Here is a 25712-nt window from a genome sequence, read left to right as displayed (position 1 = left end):
TCTGTGGGCCCCCCATCCCTACACATTGGTCATGTGATGGGTCATGTGATGGGTCCATCATCATACACCTGAAACATAATTTCTGAAAAATTGTTGCTAAAACTATAACCTTAAAAACATCCACTAATCTAATAAATATACCCTTCAGATTAAAAAGATTAAAAAAAAAACACTAAGGCATAGTATGGAACAGTCCAACTTTAATCTATAAACAAGACTTGCCCAAAAAAAATGAAAAAAGTGCGCAAAAAGGCCCTGTGTGAACATAGTTTAACAAATACTGACGTAAAAAATCTCATCAAATTCTCTGCGTGTGCACGAGGCTTTACAAATGTATTGGCTCGTGGGCTTGGCCGGCTGCCGAGCCGCTCGGATCCGTGCTCGTCGGTGGGTGGCTCGAGCTCTCCACGGACCTGGGGGTCACATCGCTCTGAAAGGGGGTTGGCGCTACACGAAGGGACTTCGGTGGGGAGTTCAACGCCGGTGGTTTGTAGGGTATTTAAGTTCGGGACGCCACCCACGGGTTGTGGTGAATGGATGGACACCACCGCTGCCGTTGACTAGGCCTCCCGGGGACAGTGTTGCGCAACTTGGTGTTGACCCCTCCGTGGGTAGGGGAGTGATGGTCCCGGGGGCCCGAGGGAGGTGCTGAGGCGGGGGAGCGGGTGCGTGCTGGGTGCTAGTGCGATGCGGTGTGGTGCTCGGCCCGAAGGCACTGGTGTACTCACTATGATACAACACACTGGAGTCTCTGGTAAACCAAACGGGATGATGAACGGGGCCCGCAGCTGGCTGCAGCTTTCCCTTAACAGGTTGGTGGTTTCCGCCTTTCTCCTGCACCTCTTTAGTGTAGACGCTATGACTCCTATGCCTAAGCAACGGTAGTCCGCTCCCCGGCTTGCTGGGTGTCGGGAGAGACCTATTTGCCTGCAGACGCTGGCCCCTTGGGTCTCTATGCCTTGGTGGTGGCTTTACCCTAATGGTTGGATTGTTGTCTTCAGTCGAGTCTTGTGTGAGAAAGGTCCTAAAGTCCAGTCCTCAATCAGTTGATTCAACTTAGCCTAGTTGATTCTGGGCCTCGTACTGGGTCTGAGTACCCCTCCTGGTGCTTCGGTTTCCAATCGGTTCCCCGGTTCGGTACTGGCGGGCCACCGCCCGTCCCTGGTCCCTACGGTTCCACCGGCTGTAATCCCAGCTCCTGCAGGCGGCCACCACCATCTGCCTCCTTGCCAGAGGTGACTGTGCTCCAACCCAGACACCTCGTAGACTATGGAAGGCCTGGTCACAGGTCTGCCCTTGAACTTGACTACTCCAGTGCACTGTCAAAGTTAATCTATTTAGAACTACTGTTTTTCCCGCCTCCAGGCCTGTGAACTCCTCGGTGGGCGGAGCCAACTGCCTGGCTCCGCCCCCTGGTGTGGACATCAAACCTGGAGGGAGGTGACAAGGGTTTTGAAGTTTGGCTGCTGTCACCTTTTTAGGGAGGGGGTGTGTTACGGGGGGACCGGCAGATTAGGACCAGGGGGTATATATCCTAATCGCCAGTCGGGGCCCACCGTGCTCCAGATGACAAAGGAGCTGCTGGCACCTGAGGGTTAGGCGGAGACTATAGAGCTGGATGGCTCTGAGATAACCCAGGAACTCTGGGAACCGGTCACGTGTGTTGGGACACGTCAGACCGGACGACAACCCGATTAGCGTTTTGGTGCACCTAGCGCTACACCAACCACGTGTGCAGGAAACACGTCAGGCTGGGTGGTAACCAGGTAGCGTTGACCGGAAGACCGCCACGAAAGTGCCCTGTCGGCCACGTGTGTAGGACACGTCAGGCCGAGCGGTCCTCTGATTAGCGTTTCTGGCCACCTCTCGACTGGCCACGTGTGTGTAGGACACGTCAGGCCAGATGGGTACACCAGTAGCGTTGACCAGGAAGCCGAGGAGGATAAGGAACACCCTGTTAACTCCACAGGGGTCCTGGAGTACGCTGTTCGTGCGCGTAGGGGGCACAACCGGACAGGTGGCACAGCAGGTGCGTTGTCCGTGTGCGTAGGGGGCACAATCGGACAGGTGGCGCAGCAGGTGCGTTGTCCGTGTGCGTAGGGGGAACAATCGGACAGGTGGCGCAGCAGGTGCGTTGTCCGTGTGCGTAGGGAGCACAATCTGACAGGAAGCACAGCAGCCGCAGCCCAGTTAATGCCACTGGGCTGCTATAGCAAAACTGGAACGGCAGGAGGGAAGCACGGCGCCTGACCCTGATGTGCCGAGCCACGAATCTTGGCGTGACAGGCACCGTTCGCCTAACCCTACCTACTGCTTCCCAACATAGGCTTATGCCGCAATAAGGCTCTAACATGGAGGTGTGCTCTGACTGAGCAAAAGTGAAGACTGCGCCCCTCCATGTTGTCTCCAGCCCCTTTTATAACCTGGGTCCGCCCCAAACCCAGGGTGGAACCACCAAGGTCCAATAGCAGAGTGCCATGTCATCAGTGACGTCACATGCGACCTATCCGGAATCGCCACGTCATTGATGACCTCATGGCAGCCACGCCCCAAACAGTTCACCAGTCATCGTCTGACGACCAATACTGAGGTGCCAGATCATAGGGGCGGGCCTCTGCGAGCCAGTCCGGAGTTGCCACGTCATCGGGACACCTGACACCCTCTGCCCTATCAGGGCCTGCCACCTCACGGACATGCTCAGTGAGGTCCTTACCGGACCTAGCCTCTGATGCACTAAGTGCCTGAGCATGCTCAGTAGCCTGAGCAACAGGCTTAGAAAGCAGACTATCAGTTTGAGCCTGCTCAGTAGGCACCTCCCAGAACTTAGACACAGTACAAAGTCCAAGTACCTGTGCAAAGAGGCTGTTAGGGTTAATTGTGGAAGCATGCTCAGTAGCCTGAACTGAGGACTTAGTCTCAGACATAACACAAACAGGCTAAGCATGCTGACTAGGCAAAACACCGGGCTTAAACTCTGGCTGGGGTACATTGGCGCACACATGCGCACTAGCCGCCTCTCCACACTTAGACGTGGTGGAAGGAACAGCCAACTGGACGACCCGAGGCATGGCCAAGAACGGCAGCCGGCGCCTGGGCGCAACAGGAACCGCAGCAGGCTGCTTGCGGCTATGGCGGCGCCGGTTCGTAACAGGGTGTGTGTGAATGGGACTACCTGGGACGACCTGACTAGTCCAGGGCATCACACAAATACTGAGGTAAATACTCATCAATACTGAACATGTGCATGAGGCGTTAGCCTATGTTCACACTGGGTGTTTTTTTCTGAAGCAAAATCTGAGCAAAAGCTGCAGCTTGTTATTAGCATGTATTTACATTAAACCAATGAAAAAAAAAACAATGAAAAAAACCTGCCCTATGTGAACACAGCTTTAGGCCTGAAACACACATCCGTGAAACACGTGCGTGTTTGGTCCGTTTCCGTGTATACTGGAGACACGGCCAAACGTGCACCAATGTTACTATATCTCAGCGGTTACAATTGCGTTTTTGGTTATGTCCGTGAGTCCGTCTCCGTGATGCGTTTTTTGGTCCGTGTCTCACGCCAGCATGTCCGTTTTCTGCACGCAACACGCAGCACGGACCCAATGAAAGTCAATGGGTCTGTGCGCACGTCCGAGTGACACGGACGCATCTCTGTTTGCTCCCTGTACGTTTTGTGCTTTTTTCATGTGATGTCGGTCTTTTTTCTTTTTCTGTTTCGTTCTCTCCCTCAGTCCGTCGGTCGGTCTCTATGTCTGTCGGTCGGTCTCTCTGTCTTATCTGTCCCTCTAGCTGTCTGTCGGTCAGTTCCCCCCTCTCTCATACTTACCGTTCCCCGATCTCCGGCGCGGCGCTGCACGGCTGTTATAATAACTCCGGCGGCTTTTACTATTTTGAAAAAGCCAGCCGCCCATTAATCAATCTCGTATTCCCTGCTTTCCCCGCCCACCGGCGCCTGTGATTGGTTGCAGTCACACACGCCCACCACGCTGAGTGACAGCTGTCTCACTGCACCCAATCACAGCAGCCGGTGGGCGTGTCTATACTGTGCAGTGAAATAAATAAATAAATAATTAAAAAAACGGCGTGCGGTCCCCCCCCATTTTAATACCAGCCAGATAAAGCCATACGGCTGAAGGCTGGTATTCTCAGGATGGGGAGCTCCACGTTATGGGGAGCCCCCCACCCTAACAATATCAGTCAGCAGCCGCCCAGAATTGCCGCATACATTATATGCGACAGTTCTGGGGCTGTACCCGGCTCTTCCCGATTTACCCTGGTGCGTTGGCAAATCGGGGTAATAAGGAGTTATTGGCAGCCCATAGCTGCCAATAAGTCCTAGATTAATCATGTCAGGCGTCTCCCCGAGATTCCTTCCATGATTTATCTGTAAGTGACAGTAAAAAAACACACACACCCGAAAAATCCTTTATTAGAAATAAAAAACACAAACAAATTCCCTCATTACCTATTTATTAACCCCGACAAACCCTCCATGTCCGGCGTAATCCACGGACCTCCAGCGTCGCTTCCAGCTCTGCTGCATGGAGGTGACAGGAGCAGCAGAATACACCGCCGCTCCGGTCACCTCCACACAGCTAATGAGATGAGTAGCGCGATCAGCTGCTGTCACTGAGGTTACCCGCGGCCACAGCTGGATCCAGCGGTGGCCGCGAGTTACCTGACTATTAATTATATTAATTAATATTAATATATTATATTAATTAATACCAATATTCTTTTTCAGGGCTGCATTTTTATTTTCAAAATTAAAATAATTCAGTTTGCAGATAGAAGCACAAGAAAAACAATCATCCAGGAGACCTAACTTCTTCGGAGGAGTGAGTCTTTACATTTCGATTCATTGTCTTTGGCATCTCGCCCTTCATGTTACAAGAGTGAAATGAGGAAATTGTGTATAATGATGCCCAAATATTTGAGCAGCCACAGTCAGAGGAAGATGATATTGTGCAATTAGTGCCTCAAGCAGTTGATGATGAGACACAAATGCCAACAAGTAATTTTGTTAAGTCAGGAGGAGAACCAGAGTGTGGAAGTGGAAGACAGGGTGGTGGACGATGAAGTCAGTGACCCATCCTGGCAAGGTGAAATGCAGAGCAAGGACAGCAGTGCAAGATCAGCAACACCCCAACTGGCAGGAAGATACAGTGGGGAGGCCAGAGAGAGAGAAGGCAGACAACTCTTCCCCAGAGCACACACATGCTGCAAGTTCCCAGGCCAAGGGTTAGGTGTTCCTTTCTTAATTTTATATTCCCATGCTAACATTTTACTTGTAGATTCCACCATATAAACCAGGCCATCATGCGGCCCTTAGTCTAAATTTTTAGAGGGCCATCAGGTGGCCCTCACTCATAAATCTTGGAGGGTCAACACGCAGCCCTCACTCACAAATTTTGAAGAGCCATAAGGCGGCCCTCGGGAGAAGAATATGACATGGAGCCGCAGTAAAGACAGAGTGAGTTTAGAGTGCTGGGATATAAGGTCAGGCTGGATGGTAGAGAGTGGCTCAGGATTATGGGAAAGGATAAGGGTATTTAAAATGGAACATGCTGCAAGAATATGTCTGAAGACACTCCTTAATGTGTTTGAAACGTCCAAAAAGCAATGTGCCTGCTTCTGTGTGCATGCAGTTATCAAAAATGTTTAAAAAACTGAGAGTCCTCAGTGGTTGATACCTTTCAATGGCTAACTGAAAAGCTGATAATAAATAGCAGCTTTCGAGACTCCTCAGGTCTCTTCATCAGGCGGGGTATAACACAAAATCTGATGAGTCACATATTTATACACAACAGGATATAGAATAGTGCAGTAAAGGGTGCGTTACACGCTGCGACATCGCTAACGCTAGCTAGTGATGTCGAGCACGATAGCACCCGCCCCCATCGCCAGTGCGACGTTTAGTGATCGCTGCCATAGCAAACATTATCGCTACGGCAGCGTCACACGCACATACCTTGTGTGCGACGTCGCTGTGGCCTCCGAACAATCCCTCCTTCAAGTGGCAGGTGCGTTCGGTGTCATAGTGACGTCACTGCTGCGTCACCAAGCGGCCGCCCAATAGCAGAGGAGGGGCGGAGATGAGCAGGAAAAACATCCCGCCCACCTTCTTCCTTTCTCATTGCCAGTGGACGCAGGTAAGGAGATGTTTGTCGTTCCAGCGGCATAACACATAGCGATGTGTACTTATAGGTTTTTATATTTGTTTGGATGAATAACCATTAGGTGACTTCTACTATAATCTTAATGTATAGCATGTTGCAGCAATAACAAATTCTTCTTTATTTTTAAGAATGAGGAAAGAAGAATTAATATATCTGATCATCTCTAACATTACCTTCTGTGGAAAAATTACATAAAACACCAGAAAAATATCTAATACAATACAACACAGCCATTTATCATTTTGTACCTTCTTTTTTTGATTTGTGATTCTTGAGTTTTGGAAATTTGACCAAAAAGAAGAAAATCCAACGTAAGAAAACAATGCAGAGTCTTCTGTGTTATATTCCATTTATGTATTTATTTTATTTTTTTATACATTGTATATTTTAAGCTAGGATTTTTCTCTCATTTCACTAGAAATAACGTGATCTGCTCCTAATATAATATAATAATATAATATCTGCTTACGTAAGGTTAATATTGAGTTATTGAGACTAGAGGATCTCAGAGGGACAATTGCAGAGAATATATTACAATACTTTAGCATGAAAACAAAAAAAAAATGGATTTTAAATGAACTAAATACAATTTTGTTTTACATTGATTGGTACCCAAAGGTCTTTACAATGACAAAGACCTTTGGGTACCAATCTAGGTGGTATCCTTAAGAGGTTATTGGCGATTGTATAAAAGCATATGGACAGTTAGAAAAAGTGTTGTACCAACTGGAACAGATAATTGTGCTTTAGATAGAGGTCACACCAGTGAAGCCTTTATTTACCTTGGGAACATGGGCCCAATGCTACCCCTATGAATACATTGGGATTCAAAAGTATTGTATTTATTATAAAGGCTGCTTTACACGCAACTACTTATCTGACGATATGTCGTCGGAGTCACGGAATTCGTGACTCACATCCGGTGTCGTTAGTGTGACACCTACGAGCGACCGCTAACGATACAAAAAATGGCAAAAATCGTTGATTGTTGACACGTCGTTATTTTCCCAAATATCGTTGCTCATTTTGGATACAGGTTGTTCGTCGTTCCTGAGGCAGCACACATCGCTACGTGTGACACCCCGGGAATGACGAACAACAGCGTTCTTGCGTCCTCCAGCAATGAGGTGGGAGTGACGTTAATGTGGCTGCTCTCCGCCCCTCTGCTTCTATTGGTGGCCCGCTGTGTGACGTCGCTGTGACGCCGCACGAACCTCCCCCTTAAAATAGAGTTTTTTCGCCGGCCACAGTGACGTCGTTAGGAAGGTAAGTATGTGTGACACGTACTAGCGATATTGTTCGCCAGGGGCAGCGATTTGCCCGTGACGCACGCACGACGGGGGCGGGTGCGATTGCTAGCGACATTGCTAGCGATATCGTTGCATGTAAAGCAGCCTACACTCAAATTTTGTCAACACTTCAGATGATACCTTCAAGAACATCACAGAATCTAAACTACATGTTGAAAAGTTTATTCTTTCAATGCTAAAAAACATAACTCTCCAAGCAATTATCATCACTAACCAGATCTGACATGTATTTTATTCCGAATGTTCCTCTCTGGCTTCAGAATAATTGTGTAGCATTTTGGAAAAAAGATGCAGACCAGAAGCCCAAAGCTTGATGTCAAGATAGCAAACATCTCAACGGCCACCAAGTATTTGCCTTTGGTCGTAAGGTACACTGGTATGAAGGTGATCCAGACAGCACTGAAGACCAACATGCTAAAAGTTATATGATGGGCCTCATTATATCGGTCAGGTAGCTTCCTAATACAGAAGGCCAGTACAAAACTGAAGAATGCCAAAAGACCGATGTATCCCAAAGCCATGTAGAACGCCAAGCTTGAACCTTCATTACACTGTAATATTATCTTCCCTAATTCGGTATGTCTATCTAGCTCTGGAAAAGGTGGCCATCGACTCAACCAAACACTACAGATTGTAACTTGGTTTAGACAGCAGAGCAATATGATGAATTTAGGGAATAGGAATTTGGGCCACAATTTACTTTCAGGCCTGGTGGATTTGAAGGCCATAAAAACCGCAATATTCTTGGCCAGAGTTGAGGAAACAGATACAGTGAACACAATACAAAAAGTCACTTGTCTCGAGATGCAGCTTAGAGCTGATGGTCGGCCGATGAACATCAGAGTACACAGAAAGGAGATCATAAGAGACAAGAGCAGAATGTAACTCAGATCCCGGTTACTGGCTTTGACTATGGGGGTGTCTCTGTACACTGTAAATATGCCCAGTGCTGCTACTGATATGGTAAAGCAGACGGCAGAAGACGTTGTAAGTGTTATTCCTATGGGATCCGAGAACGATAGGAAAGTGACAATTTTTGGAACACATTCATCTTTCTGTATGTTGGGCCATTCATCTTCGTGGCAGGTGATACAACCATCCATATCTAAGAAACAGAAAAAAAATGTGCTGTGAAATTTTCAGATGGTGACACAATTCTCATTTTTAATATATTTGTTTTAGACAAAAACATTCTGAACATTATATGAGGTTTTCTTTATGCAGTAGATTTGCCGCTGGTATACTGGCAATTGCTGATAATGGGGAAATAGGGGCAACCTTCCCTCCCAGTTAGGGACTGTTTGCTATTAATTGATAGAAACAGGTTTGGCAACTGACACCTTTCCTTTGTAATTACTGTTGTTTTATGTTGAAATTGCTGTTGTATACTATAGTAGCAAATCTACTATAGTTGAGGACTAATTAGTCTTACCTCTCGTCAGTCCGGCAGTGATCTCCCAGTAATCTCCCAGTCATGGCAATTGTCTCTCTGTTTTTGGCATATAACCACATCAGATTTGACTATTCCACCATTGTCAATAGATTAAAGGGACTTGGTCAGTACAGAATGACTGTTCAAACCAAGTTTAGGCGCTCGGTGCATCATATTGTGGCCAAACATTTCAGTCCACCTGCTTGTTTTCCCTCCACCCCCTCTATGTCTTTAATTGACAACTTTGGCAGTATTTGGGTAAAGATAAAATATCATGCCCACCTAACCTCTCACCTGTCTGGCTGCCTCTACTGCCCACCATCTGGTCCCCTGGGGTTCTTCTTTTTGGCATTGAACACCACATCTCAACTGCCTTTACTCCAAAATGGCACTACCTGGCATGAGAGGCCTCAGAGGTCACTGTACATGGAGAGTTTGAGACATATGCGTCATACTCTACATCATTACCAAGCGCAGAGACGTCCGAGGTCTGGTCGCACCCAGAAATTTCATTTCAAAGTCAAAGTGTCTGAGATACGTCACATGACAGCAGAAAGAAGAACCTTAGGGAAATGGACACCTAGTAATGAGCAGCCGTGCAGTCAGAAATGCGAGTATTATACCTGTAATGCAAATACCTATAATAAACATGGCTAAAGGGGGGAAATAAAGTCTACAACACAATAGCTGCACCCACACCCAACTAGTTCTTGTACAGACGAAGAGATTAATAGCTGCAAAACTAAAAAACACAACTCAGAATTGGCTCCCTGAAGGCCATCAAGCTGCTTCTTATTCCTCCTGAGGAACAAGAGGGGAGGCTGCTAGGCACAAATAAACTGTCACACTGTACAAAGGCTAGTAAGACGTAGTACAGCGTAATCCCCACTAGGTGGCAGCAGAGGAGTGAAGTTGAGACAAATAAATACTAACGGAAAGGCAGCTGAAGTACAGCAGGGTAACTTCAGCAGGCAGTTAACAGGCGAACCACCAGGGGGCAATAGAGTAGTCAAACAGTCAGGGTCTAGTCAGGAAAATCGAGTCACGGCAAAGGGAGGATCAATATCAAGTCAGAAAACTCAACCAAGTTGGAAGCCTGGAGATCAGGTATGCAGAGGGAAACACAATCAACAGACAGGAGCGGGAAGTCAGGGACCGGGACAGGCAGATGAACGGGGGAGGGTACAAGTCAGGATACAGTAGCAGGGAGGCTGGACAGATCGGGAACACTCACCAGAACCAGTATACAAGCTGCAAGGCAGAAATATCACTGGTGCTGAACCAAAGGTAGAGAAGCAAGATATAGCATCCTGCAATCCGGAACGAGGCAAGGGAAGTTAACCCCTGACATGACCAGGCCAGAGCTGGGTGTAACCAGCAGCAGGGAAAAGCCAGCCTGGATCATGACATAAACAAAAGAGAAAAGGTGTGCAAAGGTAGATAAGGACCCAAGGTGAGGAAATTTAAGGCACATATACAACGGGGGGAAAAAAGAGAAAAATAAATGAAAGCAAAGGCAATTTCCCACCAACCTAACTGAGGACCAAGGAAAGGTGTTGGGAGTGTAAATGAGCAAACACATAGCAGTAACAAAACTGGTCTATGCTAGCAAGCAAAATACCTTAGTTGTAGGGCTGCAACTCCTTTGCTAAAATCCACCTATAAATATACCCAGCAAAGAAAACTGGCGCAAGGTCAGTATAAATAGCCCCACCCAAGCTGTGATAGGACATAGACAAAAAAGGAAAGTGGAAAACATCAAACTAGCAGCACAGCAAGGGAAGAAAACCAAGGAAAAGAGAACCATCAGCAGTTGGGCAGAGACAGTCCAGGCTCAGCAGGGAAGGAAACTGCAATTAGCAAAGCAAGATATGGTCTCAAAAGTAACGTGGTAACAATTTAAAATATAACTTTTAATAGTTTATGATAAAAGAAATTTTTGACCACACAACATAAAAGGTTGTAAAACCAACCTAAATGACTAGGGCCCGAAATAGGCTCCTACTATTACCAAATTAGGACACAGGCACGGTAGGAAAGTCACCCACCGTGACCGTAAAAATAAGGTGACCAGACAGAGTTGTCACCCTGATATGCACACCAAGATATACCACACTTCAATATACAGTGCTTAATACAGTCACTAGGACCAATAGTTAGGTCCTGCTATGGTAAATAAATGATGCAAAAGGTTGTCCAATAGAGGGGGGGCAGACCCTTCAGCCACACAATACCCCTCAAATGGCAACACTCTGACCTTAGTTTGTGCTTAGACCTCCCAACGCGTTTCTTAATTCACTTAGTCATCAGGGGACTGTGGTCAAGAAACCAAGGGCTGCAAGAAACGAGCAGTATTGTCAGAATCAAATAGAACAAACATGAATGCATTAAGATTCACAGCATATATCCAGAGAACATGTCCCTACCTTCAGTATGAAGCAGACTTCCTGCATGGTGTGTCAGGGCATGGCATAAAGCACAGGGCTTTGAATTTGCCGCCCTTAAATATCCTGTGGGAGTGTTAGAATATCGTCCCACGTCAGAGGTCCCGCCCAACCACATGTCTCTCAACAAACAAACAGTACGGGACGTTTAACAGTGGTGCCGCCCATAGGCAGGTTCTCTGATAACCCCCAAGAGTCTGGAGCAAGGGAGTTGTTATGAACCGGCGTCGCCATAGCCGCAAGCAGCCTGCTGCGGTTCCTGTTGCGCCCAGGCGCCGGCTGCCGTTCTTGGCCGTGTCTCGGGTCGTCCAGTTGGGTGTTCCTTCCACCACGTCTAAGTGTGGAGAGGCGGCTAGTGCGCATGCGTGCGCCGATTTACCCCAGCCAGAGTCTAAGCCCGGTGTTTTGCCTAGTGAGCATGCTCAGCCTGATTGTGTTATGTCTGAGACTAAGTCCTCAGTTCAGGCTACTGAGCATGCTCCCACAATTAACCCTAACAGCCTCTTTGCACAGGTACTTGGACTTCGTGCTGTGTCTAAGTTCTGGGATGTGCCTACTGAGCATGCTCAAACTGATAGTCTGCTTTCTGAGCCTGTTGCTCAGGCTACTGGGCATGCTCAGGCACTTAGTGCACCAGAGGCTAGGTCCGGTAAGGACCTCACTGAGCATGTCCGTGAGGTGGTAGGCCCTGATAGGGCAGAGGGTGTCAGGTGTCCTGATGACGTGGTAACTCTGGACTGGCTCGCAGAGGCCCGCCCCTATGATCTGGCACCTCAGTATTGGTCGTCAGACGATGACTGGTGAAGTGTTTGGGGCGTGGCTGCCATGAGGTCATCAATGACGTGGCGGTTCCGGATAGATCGCATGTGACGTCACTGATGACATGGCACTCTGCTATTGGACCTTGGTGGTTCCACCCTGGGTTTGGGGCGGACCCAGGTTATAAAAGGGGCTGGAGACAACATGGAGGTGCGCAGTCTTCACTTTTGCTCAGTCAGAGCACACCTCCATGTTAGAGCCTCATTGCGGCATAAGCCTATGTTGGGAAGCGGTAGGTAGGGTTAGGCGAACGGTGCCTGTCACGCCAAGATTCGTGGCTCGGCACATCAGGGTCAGGCGCCGTGCTTCCCTCCTGCCGTTCCAGTCTTGCTATAGCAGCCCAGTGGTGTTAACTGGGCTGCGGCTGCTGTGCTTCCTGTCCGATTGTGCCCCCTACGCACACGGACAACGCACCTGCTGCGCCACCTGTCCAATTGTGCCCCCTACGCACACGGACAACGCACCTGCTGCGCCACCTGTCCGGTTGTGCCCCCTACGCGCACGGACAGCGTACTCCAGGACCCCTGTGGAGTTAACAGGGTGTTCCTTATTTTCCTCGGCTTCCCTGTCAACGCTACTGGTGTACCCATCTGGCCTGACGTGTCCTACACACACGTGGCCAGTCGAGAGGTGGCCAGAAACGCTAATCGGAGGACCGCTCGGCCTGACGTGTCCTACACACGTGGCCGACAGGGTGCTTTCGTGGCGGTCTTCCGGTCAACGCTACCTGGTTACCACCCGGCCTGACGTGTTTCCTGCACACGTGGTTGGTGTAGCGCTAGGTGCACCAAAACGCTAATCGGGTTGTCGTCTGGTCTGACGTGTCCCAACACACGTGACCGGTTCCCAGAGTTCCTGGGTTATCTCAGAGCCATCCAGCTCTATAGTCTCCGCCTAACCCTCAGGTGCCAGCAGCTCCTTTGTCATCTGGAGCACGGTGGGCCCCGACTGGCGATTAGGATATATACCCCCTGGTCCTAATCTGCCGGTTCCCCCATAACAGGAGTGACACCCACCCTCTCACCGCTTCAATAGTGAGCACATGCCCACACACCGGCGTCAGCCAGAGCGACGCCCACCATCGCGTTGCTGAAGGCAGTAACAGACGCCGTGTTACCGGCCGAGGCCACGCCCCCACGACGAACGTCACAGGCCTGACGCTACACTGTCCCGCCCCAACAGTGACGTGTATGCTCACCAAGGGGTAGCCCAGGGCAGACGTCATACGGGCACTGCTCACGCCCCTTAATTAGCCTCGTCGGCCAGTCGCTCCCGTAGCAATAGCAGACGCCCCCATACCATGTCACTGACTAAGGCCACACCCCCTCACGGAGCCTTACAGGTCTGATACTGCACAATACCGCCCATACAGTGACGTGTGTGCTTGTCCATATAGACGCCCCAGAACGGACGTCATCCAGACACTGCTCTCCACCTCTCCATTAACCCCATGAGGTGGCCGCTCCAACCAGGCACTTAGGAGTGTAGACCAATCCCACTACTGCATCACCCATTGATGGTGGGAGCGTTTTCATCAAAATAAAAAGGGGCATAAAACGATGCTTGTAAAGTGCCAAACGCTACCCACTAAGGGTACCCACCTATGTAAACAGGCAGGGTAGTGATGCCTGGGTAAACATTATAGGGGTGGGGAGGAGGAGGGAGAGAGAGGGATTGGAGGAGGGGGGGGGTTGACGAGTAATCCCCTCAATGAGTTCAAGCTAGAACTCAAGGAACTATTATTAGAAGGGTTAAGAGCTAAGCTCATTGACAAAAATGAATTCGATTTCTTGCTTCCCTTGCACCCGACTCTGGCTACATTCTACTGCCTCCCCAAGGTCCACAAAGGCCTCGCACCCCTGAAGGGCAGACCGATAGTCTCCGGGGTGGGAGGCCTTTGTCAAAATATTGGCACCTATATTGATCAGGTTTTGAAACCATTTGTGAGTGCTCTAAATTCCTTCACCCTAGATTCCACGGACTTTCTGAGGAAGATTGAGGGTGTGGAACTTGATGAGGAAACCTTACTGTGTTCGATTGATGTGGAGGCTCTCTATTCTTCCATTGTACACAGTGACGGGTTAAGAGCGGTGGAATATTTTTTGAGAGGGCGGGGCTGCCATCTTGTTGGACACAACACGTGGCTGATTAGGCTACTTTGCTTTTGCCTTGCTAGGAATTTCTTTCTCTTTGACGGGTCCTTCTTCTACCAACTCAGAGGCACTGCCATGGGTTGTCCATGTGCACCTTCTTATGCCAACTTGCTTCTGGGTTGGTGGGAGGAGAACCTAGTCTTTGGGGAGTGTTCCCCGTTTGATTTGGACAGGATCGTGTTGTGGACCCGCTACATAGACGACGTGTTCGTCTTGTGGCGGGGAACAAAGGAGACCTTCTCACAGTTTGTCTCGGCCATTAATCACAACCCTCTGGGTTTGCACTTTACAGCACAAAGTGACGATAGGGAAATATCTTTTTTGGACATCTTGGTTACTAAAAATGGAGACGGAACATTGACAACTAGTACTTTCCGCAAACCAACTTCCTCAAATTCACTTCTGCGATGGGAAAGCAACAATCCCAGATCTCTTAAGGCTGGGATCCCCAAAGGCCAGTACTTGAGAGCACGACGGAACTGCTCCAGTTCCCTAACTTTTTCTAGACAAGCGGTTGATTTGCGTAGCCGCTTCAAGGAGAGAAGATACCCGGATTATATCCTCTCCCAGGCTTTTCAGACAGCACAATCAAGAGAGAGGGCAAGTCTACTGGTTCCTTCTCCCAAGAAGAACGAAATGACAGAAGGAAAATTCCGGTTTATCTCCACGTTTAATAACTGTTCTGCGGAGATACGGAGGATTCTTGAGAGGCATTGGCCGATTTTGCAGATGGATATCGACATCGGCGATGCAGTGGGAACATATCCTAAATGCACCTATAGAAGGGGCTGTTCTATTGGGGACAGGGTTGTTCATAGCCACTTTGTTCGCCCACGTGAGACTAGTTGGCTACACTCAGATCTCAAAGGTTGTTTCAGATGTAGTGGGTGTATTGCGTGCCCACACATACAGACTGGCAAAACCTTCTCCAGCTCAGTAACAGGGGACTCCTTCCACAATAGGGCTTTCATTAACTGTCGCTCGAGAGGCGTGATTTACAAGGTTAGACGTGTTTGTGGCCTCGAGTATGTGGGAAAGACGAGCAGGGAGTTCAGGAGGCGGGTTGGAGAACACCTCAGAGATATAGCCAACAAAAGAGACACCCCCTTGGCAAAACATGTAGCAACTATGCACAATGGGGATGTTTCGGGCCTAGTCTTTATGGGCATTGACCTCATCAACTATCTGGTCCGTGGTGGAGATTGGGACCGAAAGATCCTCCAACGTGAATGTAGATGGATTCACACACTAAAAACACAAACACCACTAGGCCTTAATGAGATCTTAACATTTGGTTGCTTCTTATAAATTGTAGGGCTGCATAGGGTTTTCAGGGAAAGCCGCTGTGGTACGGGGGCACCTGGTACTTTATGGTGTTGTTACACTCCGTCGGTAGGTAGGAAATAGAGCAGGGCAGTGTAGGGATACTTCTCCTTCCCTCTGCCTCGCCGGGTCCGTACCCCTTTGCGCTCTCTTGATAAGAAAAAACATTTTTCCAAAATGAGTTTTTTTCTCCAAAATATATTTTTTCAAATTTCTTCACATAGGGGTTTTTTTGTTTTTGAAATTCTTTGTGGAAATTATTCATTGCCTTCTTCCCTTGTCATTGTTACCTGTTTGTGAGCAGTCGCTTATCCGATTTACGTGTCCCCCCTTTTCCCCTCCTTCTCTCGGCGAGGGGATATTATTTGGGACCTGTGAGTCCAGCATATATTCAACCTTCTTTTTATAATATCTCTTATTTATTCCCCCCCCCTCATACCCACCCACACACATCAAACCCCCCCCCCTACACCAATCACTCTCTCTCCCTCCTCCTCCCCACCCATATAATGTTTACCCAGGCATCACTACCCTGCCTGTTTACATAGGTGGGTACCCTTAGTGGGTAGCGTTTGGCACTTTACAAGCATCGTTTTATGCCCCTTTTTATTTTGATGAAAACGCTCCCACCATCAATGGGTGATGCAGTAGTGGGATTGGTCTACACTCCTAAGTGCCTGGTTGGAGCGGCCACCTCATGGGGTTAATGGAGAGGTGGAGAGCAGTGTCTGGATGACGTCCGTTCTGGGGCATCTATATGGACAAGCACACACGTCACTGTATGGGCGGTATTGTGCAGTGTCAGACCTATAAGGCTCCGTGAGGGGGCGTGGCCTTAGTCAGTGACATGGTATGGGGGCGTCTGCTATTGCTGCGGGACCGGCTGGCCGACGAGGCTAATTAAGGGGCGTGAGCAGTGCCCGTATGACGTCTGCCCTGGGCTTCCCCTTGGTGAGCATACACGTCACTGTTGGGGCGGGACAGTGTAGCGTCAGGCCTGTGACGTTCGTCGTGGGGGCGTGACCTCGGCCGGTAACACGGCGTCTGTTACTGCCTTCAGCAACGCGATGGTGGGCGTCGCTCTGGCTGACGCCGGTATGTGGGCATGTGCTCACTATTGGAGCGGTGAGAGGGTGGGTGTCTGTTACGAGGGGGACCCGGGGAAGCGTGCCAAGATGGGAAATGGACTGCTTCCGCCGGTCAAGGTCCACTGTGCGGTGTAAGGGACCGCCGCTATGGTGGGTGAAGAGTGAGCGGGTTGCTGCTAGCGATCGTCTGGAATGTCACAGACGATCTATGTACACTGATCTGCCCTAACCCCTGAGGGTTGTATGGCACAGATCTCACGGCTCGGTGTACCTGTTGCACGGGGAAGCACAGAGGTGCCCACGCACGTGTGCCAGTGGAAGTCACGAGAATATGGCACGAGGGTAGCACAGAGGTGCCCACGCACGTGTGCTTTCAATAACCAGGTGAGTCCAATGGAGACTTGAGGAGCTCACCTGGGACAGGAACACGGCCTGTTGACGGGGGTACTGCCGGAGCAGCAAGGCAGGAACACGGCCTGCAAACGAGGTACTGCCGGAGCAGCAAGGGCCAAGCCCACAAGAGACAGAAATGCCTGAGCAGTGGCGTGGCAGCACGCTGCCAGACATCCAAACATAGAAGGACGGTCGCGCGCCGCCATGATGGCAGGGGGAGCTTTTAAGGAGGTGCAGCTCCACCCGAGGGCGGGCGCGAGGCGGAGATGACGGACTTGACCCAATCAGGGTCCACGACGTCCCAGCCTGGCCAGTCAGGATTCACCACGTCACCAGCCTTGTCATCAAGCCGTGTGACGTCAGTGAGCGAATCAGGACCCACCACGCATTGCACATGCTCACCCTCCTGCCTCTGGGAAATAGAGGCGGGATCCTCGGTCTCACAATGTGCAGAGATAACGGGAATCTCACTGCTTCCCTGAGCAGTAAACCTCTGCACATTGCGCAGCCTCGCAGACCTTCGGGGCCGCTGAGCAGGAGAGTCTGCGGCAGGCCAGGAATGGGAGACCGCTTCACTCCTTGTAACAGGAGAACCACTAGGTGTCACCCTTCTGCTGCCTCTCTGAGAAGGCATCTCCTGCACACTGCGCAGTCTGGCAGACCTTCGGTGCTGCTGAGCAGGAGTGCTCGTGGCAGGCAAGGAATGGGAGACTGCCTCAGTCCTTGCCTCAGGAGAGCCACGAGATGTAACATTACCCCCCCGTCTAGGCCCCCCCCCCTGTCCGTGCTCGAAGGCCGCTATCAAACCCGGGGCGCGGATATGATCCTCCAACTCCCAGGATCTATGCTCCGGACCACGGCCGGCCCACTCCACGAGGTAGTACCTCTTGCCCTGTATGACTTTTGTCTCCACAAGTTTTGCCACCTCAGGGTCGTCGGACGGGGAGTCAGTTTGAGCCGGCAGGGACCCCGAGAATTTATTAAGTCGTACGGGTTTCAGGAGGGACACGTGAAAGGTGTTGGCTATAGCCCAGCGTGGAGGGAGCTGGAGTCGATATGCCACTGGGTTTACCTGCTGTAGTACTTTAAACGGACCCAGATACCTAGGGGCGAATTTGGCTGCCTGTACCCGTAGGTTAACATTCTTAGAGGACAGCCATACTAGGTCACCAGGGGCGAAGGATGGTGCAGGGCGGCGGCGAACATCAGCCGTTGTCACCATCCGGTCTTTGGCCCTTTTAAGAGCCTCTTGGGTGTCATCCCAGATCTCCCGGGCCTTGGTCGCCCAATCCTCCACTCTAGTATCGGGTGACGTAATGGGCATCGGAACCGGGATTCTGGGATGTTGTCCGTTATTGAGTAGGAACGGAGTCTGGCCAGAGGATTCATGGACCGAATTGTTAATGGCAAATTCGGCCCAAGGAAGGAGGTTAGCCCAGTTGTCGTGGTGCGCGGATATAAAATGGCGGAGGTAAGTTACCAAGGTCTGATTAGTCCTCTCCACTAGTCCATTGGTCTCGGGATGGTATGCGGAGGAGATGTTCAGCTCTATCTGCAGGAGCTTACAGAGCTCTCTCCAGAAGCGAGACGCGAACTGGGGACCCCGGTCGCTCACCACCTTGTCAGGCATGCCATGCAACCTAAATACATGCCGAATGAACAAGGTGGCGAGAGCACGTGACGTCGGGAGTCGTGGGAGAGGAACCAAGTGGACCATTTTAGAGAAGTGGTCCGTGATGACCCATACGACCCTGTGCCCTGCTGACTTGGGCAGATCTCCCAGGAAGTCCATCCCTACCACTTCCCAGGGACGATCCGGCACTGGCAGTGGGTGAAGAAGACCTGCCGGTCTCTGCCGGGACGGCTTATTCCGAGCACACGACATACAGGCTCCCACATATTCCTGTATGTCCTGGGGTAGTCTCGGACACCAATAATGCCTGGTCACCAGGTCTCTGGTCCTTTTGACCCCGAAGTGACCCCCGACCTTGGAGGCATGGGCCCACGATAGCACCTCGTTCCGTAGTTCAGGGGGAACGAGGGTTTTGCCAGGTGGCACCTGGTCCAAAGAAGTGGGAGTGACCATCCTCAAGCTGTCCGGGGGTAGTATAAGACGAGGCTCCTCCTCGTCCTCCTCCAACACAACCATACAACGTGACAAGGCATCGGCCCGTACGTTCTTCTCACCGGCCAGGTGGCGGATAATAAAGCGGAACCGGGAGAAGAATAAAGACCAACGGGCCTGCCTTGGGTTCAGGTGTTGTGCTGTCTGGAGGTATGTGAGGTTTTTGTGGTCAGAAAAAACCTCAAATGGATGCTTCGCACCCTCCAGGAGATGCCGCCATTCCTGGAATGCTAGTTTCATCGCCAGTAACTCCCTATCCCCTATGGAGTAGTTCCTCTCGGCCGGAGAAAAGGTCTTGGAGAAAAAGAAACACGGATGTTTCCTTCCTCGTTCGTTTTTCTGGTACAGGACTGCACCTGCACCGACCGAAGAGGCGTCTACCTCCAGTAGGAAGGGTTTGGAGATGTCTGGACGATGAAGGATGGGAGCTCTGGAGAAGTGAGTTTTGAGGGTGTGAAATGCCTCTACCGTTTCCCGTGTCCATGCTTTGGGATTAGCGACCTTGCGGGTAAGGGCAATGATGGGTGCTGCCACCGTCGAGAAGTTGGGAATGAACTGGCGATAATAATTGATAAACCCCAAGAATCGCTGGATCGCCTTCAGCGAGCGGGGCTCAGGCCAGTTCATCACTGTCTCCAACTTCCCCGGATCCATTGCTAACCCCTGACTGGACACTATGTACCCCAGGAATGGCAAGGATTCCTGTTCAAAAACGCACTTTTCCAGCTTAGCATATAACGAATGGGTGCGGAGCCTCTTAAGTACTCGGATGACATCCCTCCGATGGGTGGTAAGATCGGGGGAGAAGATAAGAATGTCATCCAGGTATGCAACCACGGAAAGATACAAATCCCGGAAAATGTCATTCACAAAGTCTTGAAATACGGCGGGGGCATTGCAGAGTCCGAAGGGCATTACTAGATACTCGTAGTGACCGTCCCTGGTGTTAAAGGCGGTCTTCCACTCATCGCCCTTTCGGACTCGCACTAGATTATACGCCCCGCGTAGATCCAGCTTTGTGAAGACCTTTGCCCCGCGGAATCGATCAAATAGCTCAGTAATGAGGGGCAAAGGGTATTTGTTCTTGATTGTGATTGCATTTAATCCCCTGTAATCGATACAGGGGCGCAGATCCCCTTCCTTCTTCTGCACAAAAAAGAACCCTGCACCAGCCGGTGAAATAGACTTGCGAATGAACCCCTTCGCCAGGCTGTCCTGAATATATTTGGACATAGCCTCCGTCTCTGGAGCAGAGAGTGGATACACTCTGCCCCTAGGGGGCTCGGAGCCTGGCTTCAGGTCTATTCGGCAATCATATGGCCGGTGGGGAGGAAGAGTATCTGCGGCCCTTTTGGAAAAGACATCCCTGTAGGCCTCATAAGGTGTCGGTAAACCCGGCCCCTCAGTATTCCCTGAGGACCCAACCGACCTAATGGTAGCGGGTGGTTCGGTAGTCACGAGGTGCTCTCTACAGGATCCTGCCCAGGATGAGATCTCCCCTGTTGCCCAGTTGAGTATAGGAGCATGCTGTCTCAACCAGGGAAGACCCAGTAGGATCTCATCCGTCCCCCCTGGAAGCACCAGGAAGGACACCTGCTCATGGTGTCCCGGTGGTACATCCATCCTGAGAGGGATGGTGATCTGGGTGATAGGATCGAGTAGTATGGACCCGTCGACTACCCGGACCCTGAGTGGCTTGGGCAACAGAACCAGGGGAACTGAGTATCGGGTTGCCAGGGAGGTCGAGATGAAATTGCCTTCAGCGCCTGAGTCCAAGCAAGCCAGGGCAGAGAAGAGAGTAGTGCCGAACTGCAACTGGGCGCTGATAGTCAACCTAGAGGGAGAAGTAGCGTCTAGAGTCCCCCCTCTGATAGAAACTAGACGCTGTCTTTTCCCGACGGTTTGGGACATAGGGTAGCTATGTGTCCCCTCTGCCCACAGGAAAAGCAGATGACACAAGACCGAGAACCTGGGGCAGAGGAGACCACCTTGGACACTTCCATTGAATCCACGGAGTCGCCTACAGGACTGGCTGGGGGACCTGTCTGATGGAAGACGGGAGTCAGACGCTTTTTAGGCCGAGAAGACGTGGGTGCTGAAGAGACCTCGAGCCTTCGCTCCGCCTGGCGGATGTCTATGCGAGAGGCAACCTGAATCAAGGACTCTAAAGTGGCAGGCACCTCACGTGTGGCCAGTGCGTCTTTGACAAACCCTGCCAGGCCCTCCCAAAACACAGGGACAAGGACCTTATCCGGCCAGTCCAGCTCTGCGGCCAGTGTCCTAAAGTGTACAGCAAAGTCCCCGACTGAAGCAGACCCTTGCCGAAGTCGTAGGAGGCGCAGCGCGGAATCGTGGGTGACTTGAGGCCCGAGGAACACCATTCTCATGGCCCCAAGATAAGCTGCTAAGTTATTCACCACACGATCTCCGCGCTCCCACAACGGCGTGGACCACTTCAGCGCTCTCCCTGTGAGCAGGGACTGGACGAAGGCTACCTTCGCCTTCTCGGTAGCGTAAAGAGTCACGGACAGCTCTAAGTAGGTGGTAACCTGGTTTATAAACCCACGGCACTCAGAGCTGTTGCCGCTAAAGCGCTCTGGAAGCGCAAGGCGAGGAGACCTTCCGCCCAATAGCACAGCCTGGGTAGCCGCCTGGGTGGCGACTGTCGTCAGAGTAGTCTTATCGGAGGAAGACTGCTCCACTGCTGCCAATCGTGACTCCAACTGCTGCACATAACGCAGCAACTGCTGCTGCTCTTCAGCCATGGGCAGACCTTTGGCGCGACCGTAATGTTACGAGGGGGACCCGGGGAAGCGTGCCAAGATGGGAAATGGACTGCTTCCGCCGGTCAAGGTCCACTGTGCGGTGTAAGGGACCGCCGCTATGGTGGGTGAAGAGTGAGCGGGTTGCTGCTAGCGATCGTCTGGAATGTCACAGACGATCTATGTACACCGATCTGCCCTAACCCCTGAGGGTTGTATGGCACAGATCTCACGGCTCGGTGTACCTGTTGCACGGGGAAGCACAGAGGTGCCCACGCACGTGTGCCAGTGGAAGTCACGAGAATATGGCACGAGGGTAGCACAGAGGTGCCCACGCACGTGTGCTTTCAATAACCAGGTGAGTCCAATGGAGACTTGAGGAGCTCACCTGGGACAGGAACACGGCCTGTTGACGGGGGTACTGCTGGAGCAGCAAGGCAGGAACACGGCCTGCAAACGAGGTACTGCCGGAGCAGCAAGGGCCAAGCCCACAAGAGACAGAAATGCCTGAGCAGTGGCGTGGCAGCACGCTGCCAGACATCCAAACATAGAAGGACGGTCGCGCGCCGCCATGATGGCAGGGGGAGCTTTTAAGGAGGTGCAGCTCCACCCAAGGGCGGGCGCGAGGCGGAGATGACGGACTTGACCCAATCAGGGTCCACGACGTCCCAGCCTGGCCAGTCAGGATTCACCACGTCACCAGCCTTGTCATCAAGCCGTGTGACGTCAGTGAGCGAATCAGGACCCACCACGCATTGCACATGCTCACCCTCCTGCCTCTGGGAAATAGAGGCGGGATCCTCGGTCTCACAATGTGCAGAGATAACGGGAATCTCACTGCTTCCCTGAGCAGTAAACCTCTGCACATTGCGCAGCCTCGCAGACCTTCGGGGCCGCTGAGCAGGAGAGTCTGCGGCAGGCCAGGAATGGGAGACCGCTTCACTCCTTGTAACAGGAGAACCACTAGGTGTCACCCTTCTGCTGCCTCTCTGAGAAGGCATCTCCTGCACACTGCGCAGTCTGGCAGACCTTCGGCGCTGCTGAGCAGGAGTGCTCGTGGCAGGCAAGGAATGGGAGACTGCCTCAGTCCTTGCCTCAGGAGAGCCACGAGATGTAACAGGTGTCACTCCCTTGCTCCAGACTCTTGGGGGTTATCAGAGAACCTGCCTATGGGCGGCACCACTGTTAAACGTCCCGTACTGTTTGTTTGTTGAGAGACATGTGGTTGGGCGGGACCTCTGACGTGGGACGATATTCTAACACTCCCACAGGATATTTAAGGGCGGCAAATTCAAAGCCCTGTGCTTTATGCCATGCCCTGACACACCATGCAGGAAGTCTGCTTCATACTGAAGGTAGGGACATGTTCTCTGGATATATGCTGTGACTCTTAATGCATTCATGTTTGTTCTATTTGATTCTGACAATACTGCTCGTTTCTTGCAGCCCTTGGTTTCTTGACCACAGTCCCCTGATGACTAAGTGAATTAAGAAACGCGTTGGGAGGTCTAAGCACAAACTAAGGTCAGAGTGTTGCCATTTGAGGGGTATTGTGTGGCTGAAGGGTCTGCCCCCCCCCTCTATTGGACAACCTTTTGCATCATTTATTTACCATAGCAGGACCTAACTATTGGTCCTAGTGACTGTTTTAAGCACTGTATATTGAAGTGTGGTATATCTTGGTGTGCATATCAGGGTGACAACTCTGTCTGGTCACCTTATTTTTACGATTACGGTGGGTGACTTTCCTACCGTGCCTGTGTCCTAATTTGGTAATAGTAGGAGCCTATTTCGGGCCCTAGTCATTTAGGTTGGTTTTACAACCTTTTATGTTGTGTGGTCAAAAATTTCTTTTATCATAAACTATTAAAAGTTATATTTTAAATTGTTACCACATTACTTTTGAGACCATATCTTGCTTTGCTAATTGCAGCTACATTGGGTAAGCAACTGACACGAATTGTTTATTTTTCATATTTAAGGGAAGGAAACTGACCAAGCAGCAAGACGTCATTGAATTGACTCTCGAGACTAATGCGGGCGTCACACGGGACGATAAATCGTGCGATCGCATAAGCGATCGCACCCGCTGCCGTTGTTTGTGCGTCACGGGCAATTAGTTGCCCGTGGCGCACAAAGTCGTTAACCCCCGTCACACGTACTTACCTCCCGGACGACCTCGTTGTGGGCGGCGAACAGCCTCTTCCTGAAGGGGGAGGGACGTTCGGCGTCACAGAGACGTCACACAGCAGTCGGCCAATAGAAGCGGAGGGGCGGAGATGAGCAGGACGTAACATCCCGCCCACCTCCTTCCTTCCGCATTGCCGGCGGGACGCAGGTAAGCTGTGTTCGTCGCTCCTGCGGTGTCACACGGAGCGATGTGTGCTACCAAGGGAGCGACGAACAACCGGAGCACAGAAGGAGGAACGAGATTATGAAAATGAACGACATTTCAATGATGAACGAGAAGGTGAGTATTTCTGCTCGTTCATAGGTGTCACATGGTACGATATCTCTGACGATGCCGGATGTGTGTCACTAACGACGTGACCCCGACGACATATCGCCAGATATATCGTACCGTGTGACGCCCGCATTAGTCATGACAATACCACAGATGTAGAGAAAGACATGGACCACAAATCCAAAACTTATACATTAATCTATTGCAGCTAAGGGAAATTAAAAAAAAAACTGAACATGAGGTTTTTAGTACAATCTGTAAATAAATAGGAAGGCGCTCCTGTATAATACTTAGTGATCAAGTAGGGTCTCAGCCGTTTTAAATAGCAAACAAGGAACTTGGCACTTATAGCAGATAAATAATAGTGATAGTTTATAGTACGATGGTGTCACATAATATGCATGACTGATCAAAATATTTGATCAGTCATGAAATTAAAATTTTAATTTTATTAATTATAACATAGTGTAGACTATAACTAGACTTTATGCATAAAAACTGTTAAATAAAAACAATTAAGCGATGGACTTCTCCTCACACTGGTCTATATCTACCCACCGGTGGTATTCGAGATTTCTCCGGCAGAACAGGGAACACAGTTGTAGCAGCAGATGGGTTTTCCTTCTCGACCAGATTTTCGAAATCCTGATGGGCAACTCACTGTGCAAACTGAGCGAGGGATCTGAAAGGTAATGACAAAATCATATTTTGTAAAATTTCTAAAAATATATTTAATATAGTTAATTTTCTGTGACAACTGATATGTGATGACTTTTCACTCCTTAGGCCCCCTTCACACATTCGTGTCTCCGGTATGTGTGAGGTCCATTTTCACACGTATCGGGCACACGGGCACACTTAGACACAGTAAAATCAATGGGTTTGCACACACGTGCATGTTTTCCCATGGACATTGTGTCCGTGTGGAGCATGCATGCGTCCGTGTGCTCCACATGTCAACATATCCGTTTGTTTCCGGCAGCACGGGTAGCCCACAGACCACACATTGATGTGGTCTCGGAGAAAACCACATTGAAATAAAATGAATTTCTATACTCACCTTCTCCAGCACTGCTGTCTCTTCCGCTGCTGTCACTTGCTTCTGACCCCCGCTCATTATGCTCATTAAATATGCACTGCACCAAGGACCAGAAGCAGCAGCAGCACCGGACACAGCAGCACCATGGACAGGTAAGTATATAGATTCGTGCTGTCCA

General features: G+C 50.5%; 1 protein-coding gene across 1 annotated transcript in view; it reads right to left on the bottom strand.

Moving 5' to 3' along the window:
• The window catches only part of LOC142251771 (vomeronasal type-2 receptor 26-like), a 55461-nt gene that overhangs the window by 5698 nt on the left and 24051 nt on the right, over positions 1–25712 (bottom strand). Inside the window, exons 8-9 of the mRNA XM_075324821.1 lie at positions 25054–25177; positions 7707–8597 (exon numbers count right to left, since the gene is read on the bottom strand). Coding sequence (XP_075180936.1) covers positions 7707–8597; positions 25054–25177 — 1015 coding nt within the window. The remainder of the gene's footprint in view (positions 1–7706; positions 8598–25053; positions 25178–25712) is intronic.

The sequence above is a fragment of the Anomaloglossus baeobatrachus genome, chromosome 9, assembly GCF_048569485.1.
Source record: "Anomaloglossus baeobatrachus isolate aAnoBae1 chromosome 9, aAnoBae1.hap1, whole genome shotgun sequence".
NCBI lineage: Eukaryota > Metazoa > Chordata > Amphibia > Anura > Aromobatidae > Anomaloglossus > Anomaloglossus baeobatrachus.
Note: the sequence above shows the minus strand (reverse complement) of the source record. Positions and strands in the feature narration are given on the sequence as shown.